Source organism: Colletes latitarsis, chromosome 7 (genome assembly GCF_051014445.1).
Source record: "Colletes latitarsis isolate SP2378_abdomen chromosome 7, iyColLati1, whole genome shotgun sequence".
NCBI classification, from domain to species: Eukaryota; Metazoa; Arthropoda; class Insecta; order Hymenoptera; family Colletidae; genus Colletes; species Colletes latitarsis.
Genome location: NC_135140.1, coordinates 18088363 through 18103114, shown reverse-complemented (window position 1 = coordinate 18103114; position 14752 = coordinate 18088363). Strand labels below are relative to the sequence as shown.

Here is a 14752-nt window from a genome sequence, read left to right as displayed (position 1 = left end):
ATTCTTTCTTAGAAAACTCTTTTGTTATCTGTTTCCTTCGTTGGTTGCATTTTCGTTTATTGCTTCTTCGACCAACGTTATGTATATTAATTATTAAGTCAGGCAGGGTTCTATTTGAATACAAACTCTCGTTTTGGTTAAAATACTCTCTTCGTTGGTTGTGCACCTTTCACAGGTTGCACTTTCGTTTGTTGCTTCCTCGATCAACGATCGTTGGTCTCAGAAGTTCTTTATTAATGGAGGGTGGTTGGGAATCGGTTAGGGTGGGTCTCCATTCGCAGCAACCTCCACGTGGTGAGACCTGGGTAATATTATTTAGCGTTTAATTAATAATCGTATCACTCTTAGCTGGGTAATGCAATTATTAATTAAAAACTAAATAGTATTAGCAAATTAGGCTGCGATCCGCTTTGCATAGGTCATCATAAATATAGAGTTTCTTCGCTAGGTTAGCTTGGATTCTCATTGACTATATGGTCGAATTTCAAGAAAACGTTCTTACATTTCTAAAGTCAACGCATTGAAGCGGTTAAAATTTGCACAAGAGTATTATAAAATACCAATTTCATTCTGGAAATCGATCATTTGGAGTGACGAATCCAAGTTTGGATTAAAATCGAACAGTAGTAGTTATAGTGATTTTCTCCGAATGAAGAGTTCCTGGGGCCCTCGAGGCACGGTCTAATAACATTGATTTCGGGTCGCAAATAAATAAATAAATGATGTATTACAATTTAAAATAAAAAATAGAGGATTTGCGATGTACGTATCAATGAGATACATCCTTAGATATTTTAATAATCTTAAAATTTTTAAATAACCTTATCGATTGATTTCTCCAATGAAATTAATCGATTAATGTCCAACTATGGACCGTACAGCTTTCATTTCGTTAAAAAATAATAAAATTTCTGAAATTTCATTTTCTGTCTCACTTTCTCTTGTGTTCATTTCTAAACCTGTTGGTAACGTTGCGAGTGACACGAAAATGGTAATGGGGCTCTAGAGCCCCATAGAATCATTAATAATAGAATATTTATTATTAAAAAAATACATTAGGTGATTGATCTACTCGTATACCTCGTCGGTGATATTGCAGGGAGTTTTCTTTATCTATGTAAGGTTATGAACCGACCGATGGTATACGACGGCGACATCTTGGATCTAAAATGATCCCTGAAGATATGCAGCCCGTTGTCTTCGATTCTATCGCAAGTAAAGTTACTTGTATCAGAATTTTGTTATTGCAGTAAACGTAAAAAATCTGTAGAAGGTATTCGTTTGGTTTATGGTTCGATTATAGCCATCTAAAATTGTACTAAACAGAAAGATATCGATGGAAATAATATGTACGAGTTATATAAATTTGTACTGTTATTTATTTACGAAAAGGAACGATGTTAAGTATTTAACAGATAAAAATTACAAGTACAAGGAGAAACATTTGCAAATATACAATAAACCAAGATAGTGCATACTCGAAACATAAATTATTCAATTAGACGTCACTAAATCGCATAATCGATAGCATTCGATTATTCGTACGTCGCAGATCACGTACTAATAACTTGATTTATATAAGGCACGTACGTAAAAATTATGAAAATCCGTATGTCCGATAGATTGTAATAATATTTTCTTTCTTTTACATAATATTATTAATTTATATCGCGAGAGATAAGCGATCTTCGTTAATATAATACTTAAACTGGAGCACCACTGACCCAGAAAACAAACTGAACTGAATAGACCTTAATTGAGTTTAAAGAAGCAAATAACTTGTTCGTGAATTTCATACGTTGTAAATTATATTCGTCCGAGTAATAATGTTCTAGACGATTCGAGAAAAATGTTTCGTATGTTGTTTTCCCCGCTCGACCGAAATGTTACGAAAACAGGATTTATTTCGACGGAACTGCACGCGCCTGCATTATTGCGATTATATCGTTTATTTAGAATATTTCAGAGCAACTACTGCTTTGCAAGCACGCGGAGTATATTTTTTCGTCGACGTGGAAAATATATTTGATTTTTTGCGCGACGGTCACTATCGACGCCGCGATAAACTCTTGATCTATTATAACGAACGATCAGATCTTTATGATTGGCACGTGCATTTTTTGTCAGTTTGCGTAACAACCGAGTCTCTTTCTTCTCGGGCACGAAAAATTCGCGTATCGACGATGACCCACGGCGATCCACGATATTGTGATGTACGTATGGCAATGTTAATAGAGAAAGTCTCGTACGATCTAAACGGAAAGTTCTCCACGAGTAATCGGTGACCCACGATAAGGTGCATTGCGTACGATAACTGTGCATTAACGATGTTACGAAGTACCGTACTACGAGTCTCCAATAGTGTATTTTAAAATAAAAGTCACGTACGTCATACGACGACCCGCGATCGCTGGGAAACGAACGGGAAAGACAGAGAAAAGAACGATCTCTCCTCGTTTCACCCTGAAATATTTTTTTTCAAATTCCTGCACGACCATTCCTATTACATCAGGCGAAATTAGCGACTAGACCATCGTGCCCTCGTGTGCGCCAGCTAATTGCAAACGTCTCGGACGCGACGCCGGAGCCAATCTTCAATTGTTCCCCGTCTCTGTCTTCCCTACTTTTTTCGATTAACTCCTATTACACTGGCCGTTGCATCGTCTCCACACAAAGGGGGTCACACACACGCGTTCCTCCGTCTCCCTTTCGCTCCCTGGCCGCGCAAGGAGTTCCACGGAGTGAAGATAATCATCGGAATCATCGTTATTGACCTAAACTATTTCGCGCTTGCCACGTTGTCGGCGGCTCTCTGTAGACGACCTCATCTGTCTCGCTTAACCGACCGGTTCGCAGACAGAAATTTTTACGAACCGTGCCGAGTTTCGATATCTCGCCAATTCTCGCGGCCACCAACATGGCGGCGCGATTTCTTTCCTCGCGCCCACTTGACAAGATCGTTCTTCGTTTATTTCGTTCGGACGCTGAATACAATACAATGCGTACGTTTTCCTTAATTAACCAAATGGAAATAGTTCGTTAGACCAACGAGTAATCAGATCGTTCCATAGAAAATGGTGGAATTTATGTTGTTTACGAAGTTACGAATGGATTCAATTTTTGACTGATTTGCGTTTTGTCGCGAATTAAACGCAAATGCGGCCAGTTTCACCTGCCCGGAGGCGAAAACGACATTCTCGGGAAGCGCGATAACGAATTGCATCAAACACGATCGGAATGTGAAAACAAAGCCGATTGCAAGAACGAGCCGGCGACACGTTTCAGCGGATAACAGCGGGATTAAAAGTTGCGAAGGATCGACGGACGTCTTGAGTAGCACAAGGACCATTCGATCGAGAATCACGCGGCTTGTAAATAGCTGGCAGCCTCCTTTCGTTAACGAGCATGCATCGAGCGCAGCAAACGATCCGCGTCGCGCTTTTCGTCGCGACGCTTGTCGCAGTGGCGGTCGCTTACGACGAAGGGCGACAATCTTTGAGGTGCAAGAACATCGCCAGGAACGTCATATTGAACAGCTGCAAGGGACCCAGGATCAAACGAACCCTCGAGGACCTCGATCAGGGAACATTGGCTGGCCAGCTGAAAATTGGTGAGCTATCAGAGTTGACCAATTGGAGTATTCGAATTGGGGGGTGTAATTTCAAGTAAACGTTTGAAGTGTTCGTGAATGAGTCGATCAATTGAGAATCTGACTTTTAGACACGTCAGATACGGTCAACGTGCCACCCACGATCCAACAAAAGCGACAATGGGGGTTACCACAGAGACTGCCAGGTGGATACTCGGGTTCAATGGCGGGAAGCCACCATATCACGGAATTGGAGACCCCATTATTGAATTTCTTCGACGACCGTCAGACCGATATGGTTAACCAACAGTTCAGACCCGATGGTTACTTGCCTATGCCTTACCAGCCTATGGGGCCGATGATGTATCCTGGATTTAGGCATTCTGTGAGCAAAATACTTAACGATCGTATTTATCAATATTCGTTCTATGAATAACACTAGATGAAGTATATTTAATTTGTCCCGTAGTTCAGTCGCGAATTACATTGTTTATGCAACGAAAGAAATTGCTATGAATACATTGTATGTTTTAAAAATCTTGACACGGTTGAAATGAAGGGTTCTAGTGTATTCAAAGTTTTGATAATATTTTTAAACATCTTAGTAACGCTTAATTTTAACTGGCAGGATTCTGACGAGCTTCTTGGCTACGATCTGAGCGCTGTAGAACTCGAGGAGCTCCACAGGGAGATCGGCGAAAGGATGCCCAGGAATTCCAAGGCCCAAAATACGAAAATTTTCCTGAAAGTCGCGAAGATGTGTTGCCCTGACGTGAAGCTGTGCTATGACAATCCGAGCCTAGTTCCGTGTATGGGATTCTGACGGTTCCCACGAACGTCGTTACCGGGATTTTGAATAAAAATATGACGAGTGTTCAGCATTTACCTTGTTAGGATCCTTAATAACTAAATAAAATTGATCAGATTTAATTAAAATTGAATCCATTCGACTCAAATAGGCAAAAGTGAAATATAATTATATTCGAGAAATGAGTAGAGCATTCATTTACGTAAAATGATTTTTAAAAAAACGATCCAGCGGTATTAATAGCGCTTGGCTGCAGCCACGATACCGTTCGTCTGTACCCATTGCTCTTTGTGGCTTAGAGGGGCGTGGCGTAAAAATGGGAGGTCTGTTAGGAGTGATTTACTGACAAGAAAGTGACTTTGGGCGGTCTGTTGACCTGGTATCGACTATAATACAGCATACGAGCCTAATGCATATTTAAATTATATTTATTTTTAAGAAAATAATCGTTCGAACGCAACTTGAGTGAATATTTTAGGTTATATGATCGCATGGTTCACCAGTTTATACCTTAATTAAAAAAAAGAACAGTACGTCTATACTGTCATCTGTACCATAATTAATTTTGAAGTCAATTTACTCAAGCTGAATAAAAATTCAAATTGTAAATACAGGGTATTCGGCCATCCCTTTAATAGAAGGTTCTAGAGGCCAAAATAAGACGAAAATCAAGCATACCAATTTGTTGGTGGAGGCTTCGTTAAAAAGTTATTAGCAATTAAATTCAAAAATTTCAAATCGTTCTGGAAAAATTATTTTTAGTTACAGGGGTCAATTGCAAGCATTTTTGGTCAACAGACATACCCCCGAAATCCTACCCAGTTTCGAGAAAAAAATTCGAGAAGGTGTGAAATTTCTCGGCGAAAAAAAAAAATTTCGAATCGTTCTAAAAAAATTATTTCTAGGTTCTGGGGTCAAATACAATCATTTTTGGTGAATAGACATACCTCCGAAATCCTATCCACTTTCGAGAAAAAAATTCGAGAAAATACTGAAATTTTTAGACGAAATTAAAAAATTTCAAATCATACTAAAAAAATTATTTTCAGTTGCAGGGATCAATTACAATCATTTTTGGTTATTACACATACCCCCGAAATCTAACGCAGTTTCGAGAAAAAAATTCATTACTGAAAATATAATATCTGACCATAACTGTCTATTACCCTGAAAATTTAAAAGTTTCAAATCATTCTGGAAAAATTGTTTTCGGTTGTGGGGGTTAATTACAATCATTTTTGGTGAATACACATACCCCCGAAATCCTACCCACTTTCCAGAAAAAAATTCAGTACTGGCGGAACTTTAAACATTAATAACTGTTTAACGAAGCCTTCATCAACAAATTGGTATTCTTGATTTTCGTCTTATTTTGGTCTCTTAAAATTTTTCCCAAGTGTGTTCGAACACCCTGTATATAATCGATCGAATTATCATGTAACATGTTATTCGTTCGAGTAATTAAGTTTTATTTATATTTACGTAACGATAAACAACTGTTTGCTGTGTAAGCGTTATTCGAGGCACGTATTCAAATAAGAAACTTTTCCTCCTCGGGACCTGACAGAAATGGCGTCGCGAGTGTAAACAAGGTGAGTATCCCGCTTCCGGATAAAAGAGTTCGCGCGCACCCCGGCGAGCCTTGAATCATCTATTATCCCGGCATCATCTTCAGCTGGAAGTGCACTTGCACGAAGAACAGCGAGAGACGATGTCCCGTAGTGGGTTTGCTACTATCATCCAATTTACAAGCGAACCGTGTGCAGCGGTTAATGGCTGTCAGTGTAATGGGCTACTTGCAGGTAGTGACAGACTCGAAACGTGCAGTCTGCTCGAAACGATCGCAGAAAATAATTCCAGCCCGTAACGAAAGAATAAAAGTGTTTACCCCGGGCTGATCCGGTTTTAATAAATTTTATTTTAATTTATTGCAATATAAATTAAAAATTTTATTGCCTCGCTCGCAAAGGGACCTTCGTAGCCACCGTAAAATTTATTATTGCGCCAAACGATCCCGCCAACGCGTGCACGGAAAATTGTAAACAAGAACGTGTGCAAACGAGATTCTGGAGGTTTTATTTTTAGACGACTTATATAAAGTTTCGCGTAACGAGCTCAGGATAGCGGTTACGGTTCGGGGGGATTGTTACATAGGAAATTAAACGATTTAAATACGTGTAATTTAGCGAAGGTTGCGAGAGACGCTAAGGCTGCGGAAGCGACATTTTATGTGGCTACCGCGAACTTAGCTGTTTCGAAGTAACTCGTCACGAAATTCTTTAATAAGGATTGAATTCTCGTAGATTCGACGTGTCTTTCTACTGATTGCTAGCTGAAAAGACGAAGATTCTATCATCGTGCTCGCTTCTCGTGCACGAGTGTAGTCTAACACGTTGATGTCAACGTGACCTGTTAATAGTTCAATCTACCAGAAGATGCACCGTTCAGAAATCAGCTTACCACAAAGAAACTGGGAAGAATGACACGTCGGGTCACATAACAAACAACAATAATAATAATTATAATTAATTAAATAATTACTATTGAAATTGAAAACAAAATTTTTATTTGATATTCAAATTTTCGCGCTGAAAGCACATTTATATATATATAAATGTTTATGCAATTTAAATAGCTGTTTCACGTTTGCTTAACGTATCGTTGGTATTTAAACAGTTTATTTTCTTTAATTATTCAATTACCATGATTAATGGTCGAAGTAACAGGCTGAAAAATATTGATAGGTCATCTCCACTATAATTAATTTATTACTGCTTGGGCGATCATCAAAGAAAGATTCCTTGACCTCAAGTATATGCAATAATTTATTTTATTTTTACATTAGGATCCTATAAATAGAATCATTCGTCTATTTTTGAAATGATTCCCAGAATTCGTTGACCACGTGATCACCTCACCTCGTACAATTGACATTTATTTTGAGACAAGCTATAGAAGGTAACGATAAAATTCCTCCGGAGTGGAGCAATTCATGAATGAACGTTCCAAGTTTAATTATTGCATTGTGATTGTTTTTCAGAAAAAGTTCATCAATGAAAAGGACACGGATTTTAACCCCTTACTCGGAAGGCGCCACACAGCCGCCGTCGAAAGTTTCTTATAAAACTCCGAAGCCGCCGCAACGACGTTTATCGTTCATTATGTAATAATATTAACGCGATTATGGCAGCGTTAGATATTTGCAAATTTGTTACGTACAACAACAATACGACTATACGACTAACAAAAGGCATTCTTTCGCGGGAATTGCTTAAAAAACAACCGATAGTTGGCGTTTCCACGTTTATATTCGTTGATTTGTTCGAAAATTGAAAGATTTCTTTTCCATCGATATACTTACCGAAACTTATCGTCGTTTTTAGAAAAACTACATCGAAAACTTTGATCCCATCGCTACCCGCTCGCCGCTGGTTACGTAAGAGTAACCACGTGTCCGTTATAAATCGCTGATCGCGCTCCTCGCCCCTCCCCCTCCCACTCCCACTCAATCGGTGCGCCAGGACAGGAAGGAAAAACAAGACGACCAAGTAGCAGTTCAATCGGTATAAATACTCATTTATCCTTAACAGACGTGGAATACAGACTACAGCGAATGTTCAAAAGCACTCGTGGTAAATACACACACATATATATACACACAAACATGCATGTATATGCGTAGAATACAAGCGTTACAATAATCTCTCGCAATCGTGTTCGTTACTTTTGCAGCGAGGTGCGCAAAACTGTCGATGGAGTAACCGAAGATCGAACACCGAAAGGAGCTGCGAGCAAAATTGGATCGGACGTTTTCGGCGAAACTGAGCAAAAATTAACGGGGAAATCCCCATCCACGTTTCCACTTTCTCGCGATATCACATCTCCTTTCGCGCGATATAATCACCGACAGCTTTTTCTCTCGATAGAACGGTTGCCTGTAGCTTCTGGCCAATCGTCATTAGTGACTAGTTCCGTTAGCACTAACGTTAAAATAATTCATCGGTTTAATACTAGTGAGATCATTGTTCGACAAAAGGAGCTAAAAGTCACCGGCAACCGGAAGAGGAAGCAGCTCGGGGCTCCTTTGGCTCTTCGAATGGCTGAATTACATATACGTGTGTTTATAAAAAAAACAAACAAACAAACAAACAAAATATATACATACATACGCATACAGTAGGACCCCGATGTTCGCGCGCGAAACCTCGATATATGCACGGCTGTTGCAACGCGAGAGGGACGGTGGCTTGGCAACAGACGAGCAACGACGGAATTTTCTTTTCGCCGTGGTCACCCGGATAACTGCAACCCCGATACTTGCAACTGTCGAGGTCCTACTGTATCTATACGCAACACTTATTTAAGTCTTTCTCTAAGAGATCGCGCGACTAATATCAAGCCCGACCGTTCGAATTTCATTCTAGGATCGGATCCTGTCGCAAAACTCGACGCAACACGCTCGTGAGAGCCGTTCAATAGAAAAAAAATAATAATTAAACGACCAGTCTCTTGCTCGTTCGATGGACGAAGCGTCTGGAAGAGGCGTGCCTCTGTGGTCGCTGGCAGGCCGTAATCGAGCTACGAATCGACGTATGGTGCTATAATAATCGTTTTAGCGTCGTTACGTCTGTCTCGAGTTACCGTCCCGTGGATTCTAGGCGCAAATACAACGACCAATTATCACTCTTCTATGGGACTAGACGTCTTACTGATTCTTTACATCCATTTCCAGTTCTCTTTCTCTCTTCGCTGAGCATCACGGTTCTGGTTGTCATCGCTCCGCCGGGTTCTCGTCTCCCTCTTCTCCGCGAATCTTCCAGATTTTTCCGAGGAACCGCGTTTGCTGAGACGAGAAACGAGAGTTACGCGAAATGACGATGATCCCGTGACTCCACGCGTTCCTGGCCGATTGCCATCTTGCTTGAGCCTTCGACTTCGTGTCTTAAGGGAATGGTAATCCTTTGAACTTTCTGATCCTCGATGTCTTCTCGACTAGTGCCTTCTCTGATACCTGGAACGAACCACGAAACACCTCGTGTTAGATGGAACCATGATCTCCCATACTTCCGATGGGCGATAGGTCAGTGATGACGATGAGGATGGACGGTTGGGTGAAATCTCTGGGTCCACATAGAGGGATCGAATTTAACTGACCTTCTGTTCGAAGAACAGAGAACTCAAAGGTAAGGGAGTTGCTAAATATTACGAAATGAGGATGTCCTGTCAGTGGCCTTAAGCAGCCACTTACAGTACTCCCTCGCTTCTTGCAACGATTTGCAAAGATGGGAAAGTGAAAAACTGACGATGACGTGGAGGTATTGGTTTAAGTACCTTGCCAAGACGACGACGCATCTGGCGTCGATGCCAGCCGCCGCGATGCTTCTTCGCCGAGATCTTTACATCGCAGCCAACCCAGTCGTCGTGGTTCGTGTTAGTTCCCTTCTTTCGTGACCCGTGCAACCCGTGGATCCTACACTTTATCGTGCTGGCGTCGTAGTCGGTGTCCGATCTCGATCTCTCCTCCGACGACGTTCCCGGTCTCCCGGAGGGATACGGTAAATTTTCTATCCAGACCGACTTGTCTCTGAAGAAACGTAAAGAAAACACTCGTAAGCATATGGTCCAGATCGCCAAGACACACCAAGCAACGTGCACTGGTTCACATAGCAAATTATACTAGGGAAGCAGGTGGTTGTACCACCTCGATAGCAAAGGACGCATTGTTTATTGACTGCACACTTAGAGAAGATTGTTAAGTGCATGCCAACAGGAGACATTATGGAGTTAGTGTCGAGTTAGGGTCTCGAGAAAAGAGGCCTGAAAGGAGCACGAGCGTTAGTGGTCAGACTGCATAATCTACTGCGTGGGAAAAGCTAGTCTCTTGTAAGGGAGCATGCATTGTGTTGGGTCAGAAGTTTCAGGTAGTCTTCCAGAGCTTATGAAATCTGTTCAGATTCCTCTTACGCGTGGTTCTGATAACTATTTATCTAGGTACCTAGCCTCTCATCTATGTTCTCTATCCTAGGTCCAAGTTTTCTCAAAGTCGAGAAAGATAATAACACACAGCCTCAGTTTACACGCAGCTATCAGTAACAGCAAATAGGTTATGTTCAGGATTGCACATACCAATCAACCATTTAGTTGAGGAAACATCAGGTTGACAATAATCCTAATCTCTGATAATAAATTATAGAACCATAGAATCAAAGCCATCGAGACAAAATGTAAACTGATTTGTCAGTGTTTACGTCTATTGACAGAAGACCTAGTTATTCTTCGCTATAATTTTACAAACTTATATAACATAATTAAAAAGTTAAAATAATATGATCTAACCTAACCTATTTATCTTTACAGGTTGGCCAATAATATTCACACCCATGACTAAGGACCAGCCACAGAGTTTATTGCTCCTACAGGTAATTATAACCTAAACAAGTACCAGCTGCAAGAATCTGTCGCAAGCTACAAACGTCTTAATCAAATATGTTTCCATTTACTGTCTCCAATTTTAGAACGCGCCAAGCGAGAACACGCGACCCTTTCGGATCGTATCTTTAAGTATCCATTACGAGTGTTAAAAGTCCAAAGCAAATCCGTCTAGACACAGAGCGCCATTAAACGCGAACAGTGGGAGGAACGCAGATGCATAGGTCCCGGAGCGGCGGTCTACAAATAGCTGTTATCAACGGAACAAGTGCGGTTGTTGATGTTTACGAGTGCTTGGTCAAATATTGGAGCGTGATTCACGTGTATCGTGCGAGCTCGTATCTCGAGTAAACAGCGAAACCGATACTCGAGGCGCGAAACCGCGGAGGGAAAGAAAAAGTAAAGATGACGGTCGCCGGGACACGCGCGCGAGCGCGATCTCGTGAAAGACAAGAAACGAAAGGAGGATAGAAAGGCGTAAAAAACCAGGCGACGAGAGATAGTAAGACTGATTGTCCTAGTACTTCGGACTAACCTTCCTGCTGAGGCCACTATACACGCAACCGTGAACTTTAGGAAAAGCGACAGAGATTATCTGTCGAGCTGGCTGATAAAGAGTCGCGCGGGACGCTCTCTCTAGCTCGACCGCGCGCGCTGTTCCGGTTTTCTGTTCCGTCGCGTCCGTGCACGGTTAATAACACGCTCTCTGGTGTAAACCACCTACTATCGACGAGGTAAAAGTCCACTCGGGGCCTTCTATCGAAAGAATAACAACTTGTTGATTGCAGGGATCAGCTCGTTGGCCGCGGTTCGAGGAACGTTCGCGTAAATAGGTGTTCACTGGACGGAGATTCCAGCCTCTGGATCGCTGGGGAACCCCAGTTCAATCACATCGACGAACAACGGAGGAGACAATGAGGCGTCCCAAAGTCGAACAGTTCTAAAACTGGACCGCCTGGGTGGCGTCACGAAGTCAGGTGTTTGAGAGTCAACGTAACCCAGACCTAACCCTGGGCAGCCTTGGGCGATTCTAAGCAACGCGACGCTGCTATTACGAGGCGTACAGAAGCGTGCACTCGACCCGTTACGCAATCGTGTTTTGACAAGCCAGTCTTTGAGCACGATCGGAACTAGTCGGTCGCGGATTAATCTCTCCGCCCGTAATTGCAGGCCGGAGATGGAAAAATCCAAGGCGGAAAGGCTCTCGGTGGCTTTTGCATAACTAGCGAGCTAACGAGCGGTTCAATTTAGCGTTCGAGACGGCCTTGGCGCCACGGAATCGGCAGATCGTTGATCGAGGCCGAGTACGAGTACGACGGACACCATTAACTTAATCCAGACCTCGATCGACAGCTGACCTTTAAATTTCACCTCCCTGTGCACTCGCGCGGTATCGAGACGCAAAGTCCACTGACAAGAGACGCGTTCCGTGAACTCAATTGGAGACGATACGGTTCTTGGAAACTCGTGGAATGGGGGGTCACCTGGGATCGTGCAGAAAGCAAAGCGTACAGACGAGCACTGAAAGAAAATACCAAAGAAAAAAGAAGAAACTAACATCCACTCACACGTCGGCCGCGGGGCCCTCTGTGTCCTGCTTGCAGTATTGTTGCAGGTGCGAGAACGAGCACTGACGGTAGCAGCACTCCTCCACCAGTCCTGTCTCCATCGAGTCCTGGGGATCCGCCTCCGCGCTGTAGGAGAACGGCTCGTTGTATCCGCGATCCTTGCACGCCAGCGCCAGGGCGTCGCTGAGGCTCCTGGAGCACAGTCTGAGCAACGATCGTTTGTAGGGAACGCCGCTGACGGAGTCCAGGAGCGCCAGGAGAATCAGCCCAACCAGGACCAGCCTACCGGCTCTGACTCTTCTGGACGTCACCGTTGCACAACCGGTCCTCGACATCTTGGCTCTTCGACACTGAACGTCCGCGAGATGATCGACTATCGTTCGCGACAAATTGGGGGACTCTTGCGTTTTGAGATTCGATCACGTTTGAACCGCAAGCTGCGGCATTCTCCGACTGATCGCCACGTGTCTTCGAGTACGTCCACGCGTGTTGGTTGTCTAGCTTAATCCTATGTAACAGTCTTTGTCTCTCGGCTGAGGTTCTCCAGCGGTCTGTCTCAACGGTTGAATCGATCTCTGGCGTTCGCGGGTGTCTGTTGTTGCAGGTGTTAGGCGACTCGTGTGGTTGTATAGCAGCGTCGGAGTCGTTTCCTGAAGAGACCTCCGCTGGTACCGAGTTCCTCGGTGCCACTGGTACCGGCTTGCCTCGCCACGCGGTTCTTGTTCCAGATTTCACGGATTAGAGGAGAGGAACGATAAGAAGACACATTGAGAGAGGGGAAAAGATGGAGGAGTAGGCGGAGGAGGAAGATGGAAGGACAGAGGAGGGAGAAGAGGTCAAGCTGGACTACTGGTGGTAGACGGTGCTCGTGTGTGCTCCCCAGTAGATCGGGAGAAGGGGTCGATGAAGCGAGATCGCTCGATCTCTTTCTCGTGTTCTCGTCGCGGAGGAAGCCGCTTGGCCTATCAGATTCAGCAGCCATTAACACCCAGCGTCTCGCTATTACCTATCGTACCAGTGTTTCGTTCCTCTGGCTCTCGTTTTTCTTTTTTTTTTTTCGGTCGATTTCACGGTGGTCCCCCCCCCCTCCCTCCCCTACCCACCCACCCACGAGGAAGACGTTCTCTAGTGTCGCCGACAGTGTCCAGTGCGGCGTGTCCGCGCGACGCCCAACAAAGGGTGGCCATTATCGGGACTGTCAATTAATCACGGCTATTTTGCCTCGACCCGATAAATTCGCGCGTATTTTTTGAACAGATACAACCGCGGGAGACGTCCGGTCGACCTCCTACCCTCGTTTCTTTCCGACGATTGTACCAGTTTCCGATATCGTTCGAACGACGCGGAGGAGGCCTTCGCTCGATCTGTCCTCCTCTCTTTTCTGCCCATGGAGTTCGCGTCGCGACGATCACCGGAGTCTTATTCACCCCGATTAGATACAGTTTTTTCCACTCTCGATTTAGAACGCAGGTAACGCCCGGTTATTCTACTCCTACGGTTAAACGACCGCGATACGGTGCTGTTTACGACGAGCGTCGTGATTTCCTCGGGTTCCGACGTGCGTGACTGGCTCGCTGATTCAGGGATATTTTCTCCCGGTGGTCTGTTTAATCGTAAAGTCACGAAGCGACAACGAGTACAACGGTCGTTGCAGCCTCGCGGCGTCGGTTTACGAACTGTCAGCGTCTGTATCAATTTTCATACTTATGCTGCTGTTTTGCAATCCTCGTTGTTCGTCGTGTTTCACGCCGGTTCTGTCGAGAATCGTCGAATATAGGATTACCGACTAAACGATTCGAACGAATCCTTTGATCGAATTGCAAATGGGACGATAACCTCTGGTAAATGTACCGACGAGTGCATAGTCATGTTTAATCTTCTAGGGAAATTATTTCTCGAGGGAGTACAGGAGTTTGTGCTTCCCCTTTTAGTATTTTGTAGATTCGCCATTAAACGCAACTTACGAATCAGCTTTTTATTCTTTGTCGTCAGTACATGTGCACTTACGTGCGCCCTAACCTCTCGCACGCTGTTACTATGCCGTTGGAGGCAAACCTAATTAATGAGAAATGACAATAGAAAGGCATGAGCAGAAAGTCTTCGCGATGAGTGTAAGTTTCCAAGTTCTAATAACATTAGTGAGTTTACTTGCAATTTGTAAGCTCGCTAATGTTATTAGGTTATAGAATGTTGTGCAGGCTGACCACCAGCGAACAATGGAAAGAAACTACCACACGATAGTCAACACTTAACCCTTTCTACTATGTTGCATTGCCAACCTCTGGTTACGTAAATACTTAATGAGCATAGATCTTGTAAACATCACTAGACGCAAGTAACATTTGACTAGTTATTCCT

The 14752-nt window shown here is 43.4% G+C and overlaps 2 protein-coding genes across 2 annotated transcripts; one reads left to right on the top strand and one right to left on the bottom strand.

Annotated features, from left to right (window-relative positions):
* Positions 1 to 284: 284 nt before the first annotated feature.
* On the top strand, positions 285 to 4917 carry LOC143343290 (uncharacterized). The gene is made up of 3 exons (XM_076768041.1): positions 285 to 3610; positions 3721 to 3974; positions 4218 to 4917. The coding sequence occupies exons 1-3, from the start codon at positions 3406 to 3408 to the stop codon at positions 4410 to 4412; spliced, it is 654 nt and encodes a 217-aa protein (XP_076624156.1). The 5' UTR covers positions 285 to 3405; the 3' UTR covers positions 4413 to 4917.
* Positions 4918 to 7946: 3029 nt separating this feature from the next.
* Positions 7947 to 13173, bottom strand: LOC143343778 (uncharacterized). Its single transcript, XM_076769007.1, has 3 exons — positions 12395 to 13173; positions 9729 to 9981; positions 7947 to 9408 (listed from the first exon to the last, which is right to left on the bottom strand). Exons 1-3 carry the CDS (start codon positions 12727 to 12729, stop codon positions 9340 to 9342), a joined length of 657 nt encoding a protein of 218 aa, XP_076625122.1. The 5' UTR covers positions 12730 to 13173; the 3' UTR covers positions 7947 to 9339.
* Positions 13174 to 14752: the final 1579 nt, after the last annotated feature.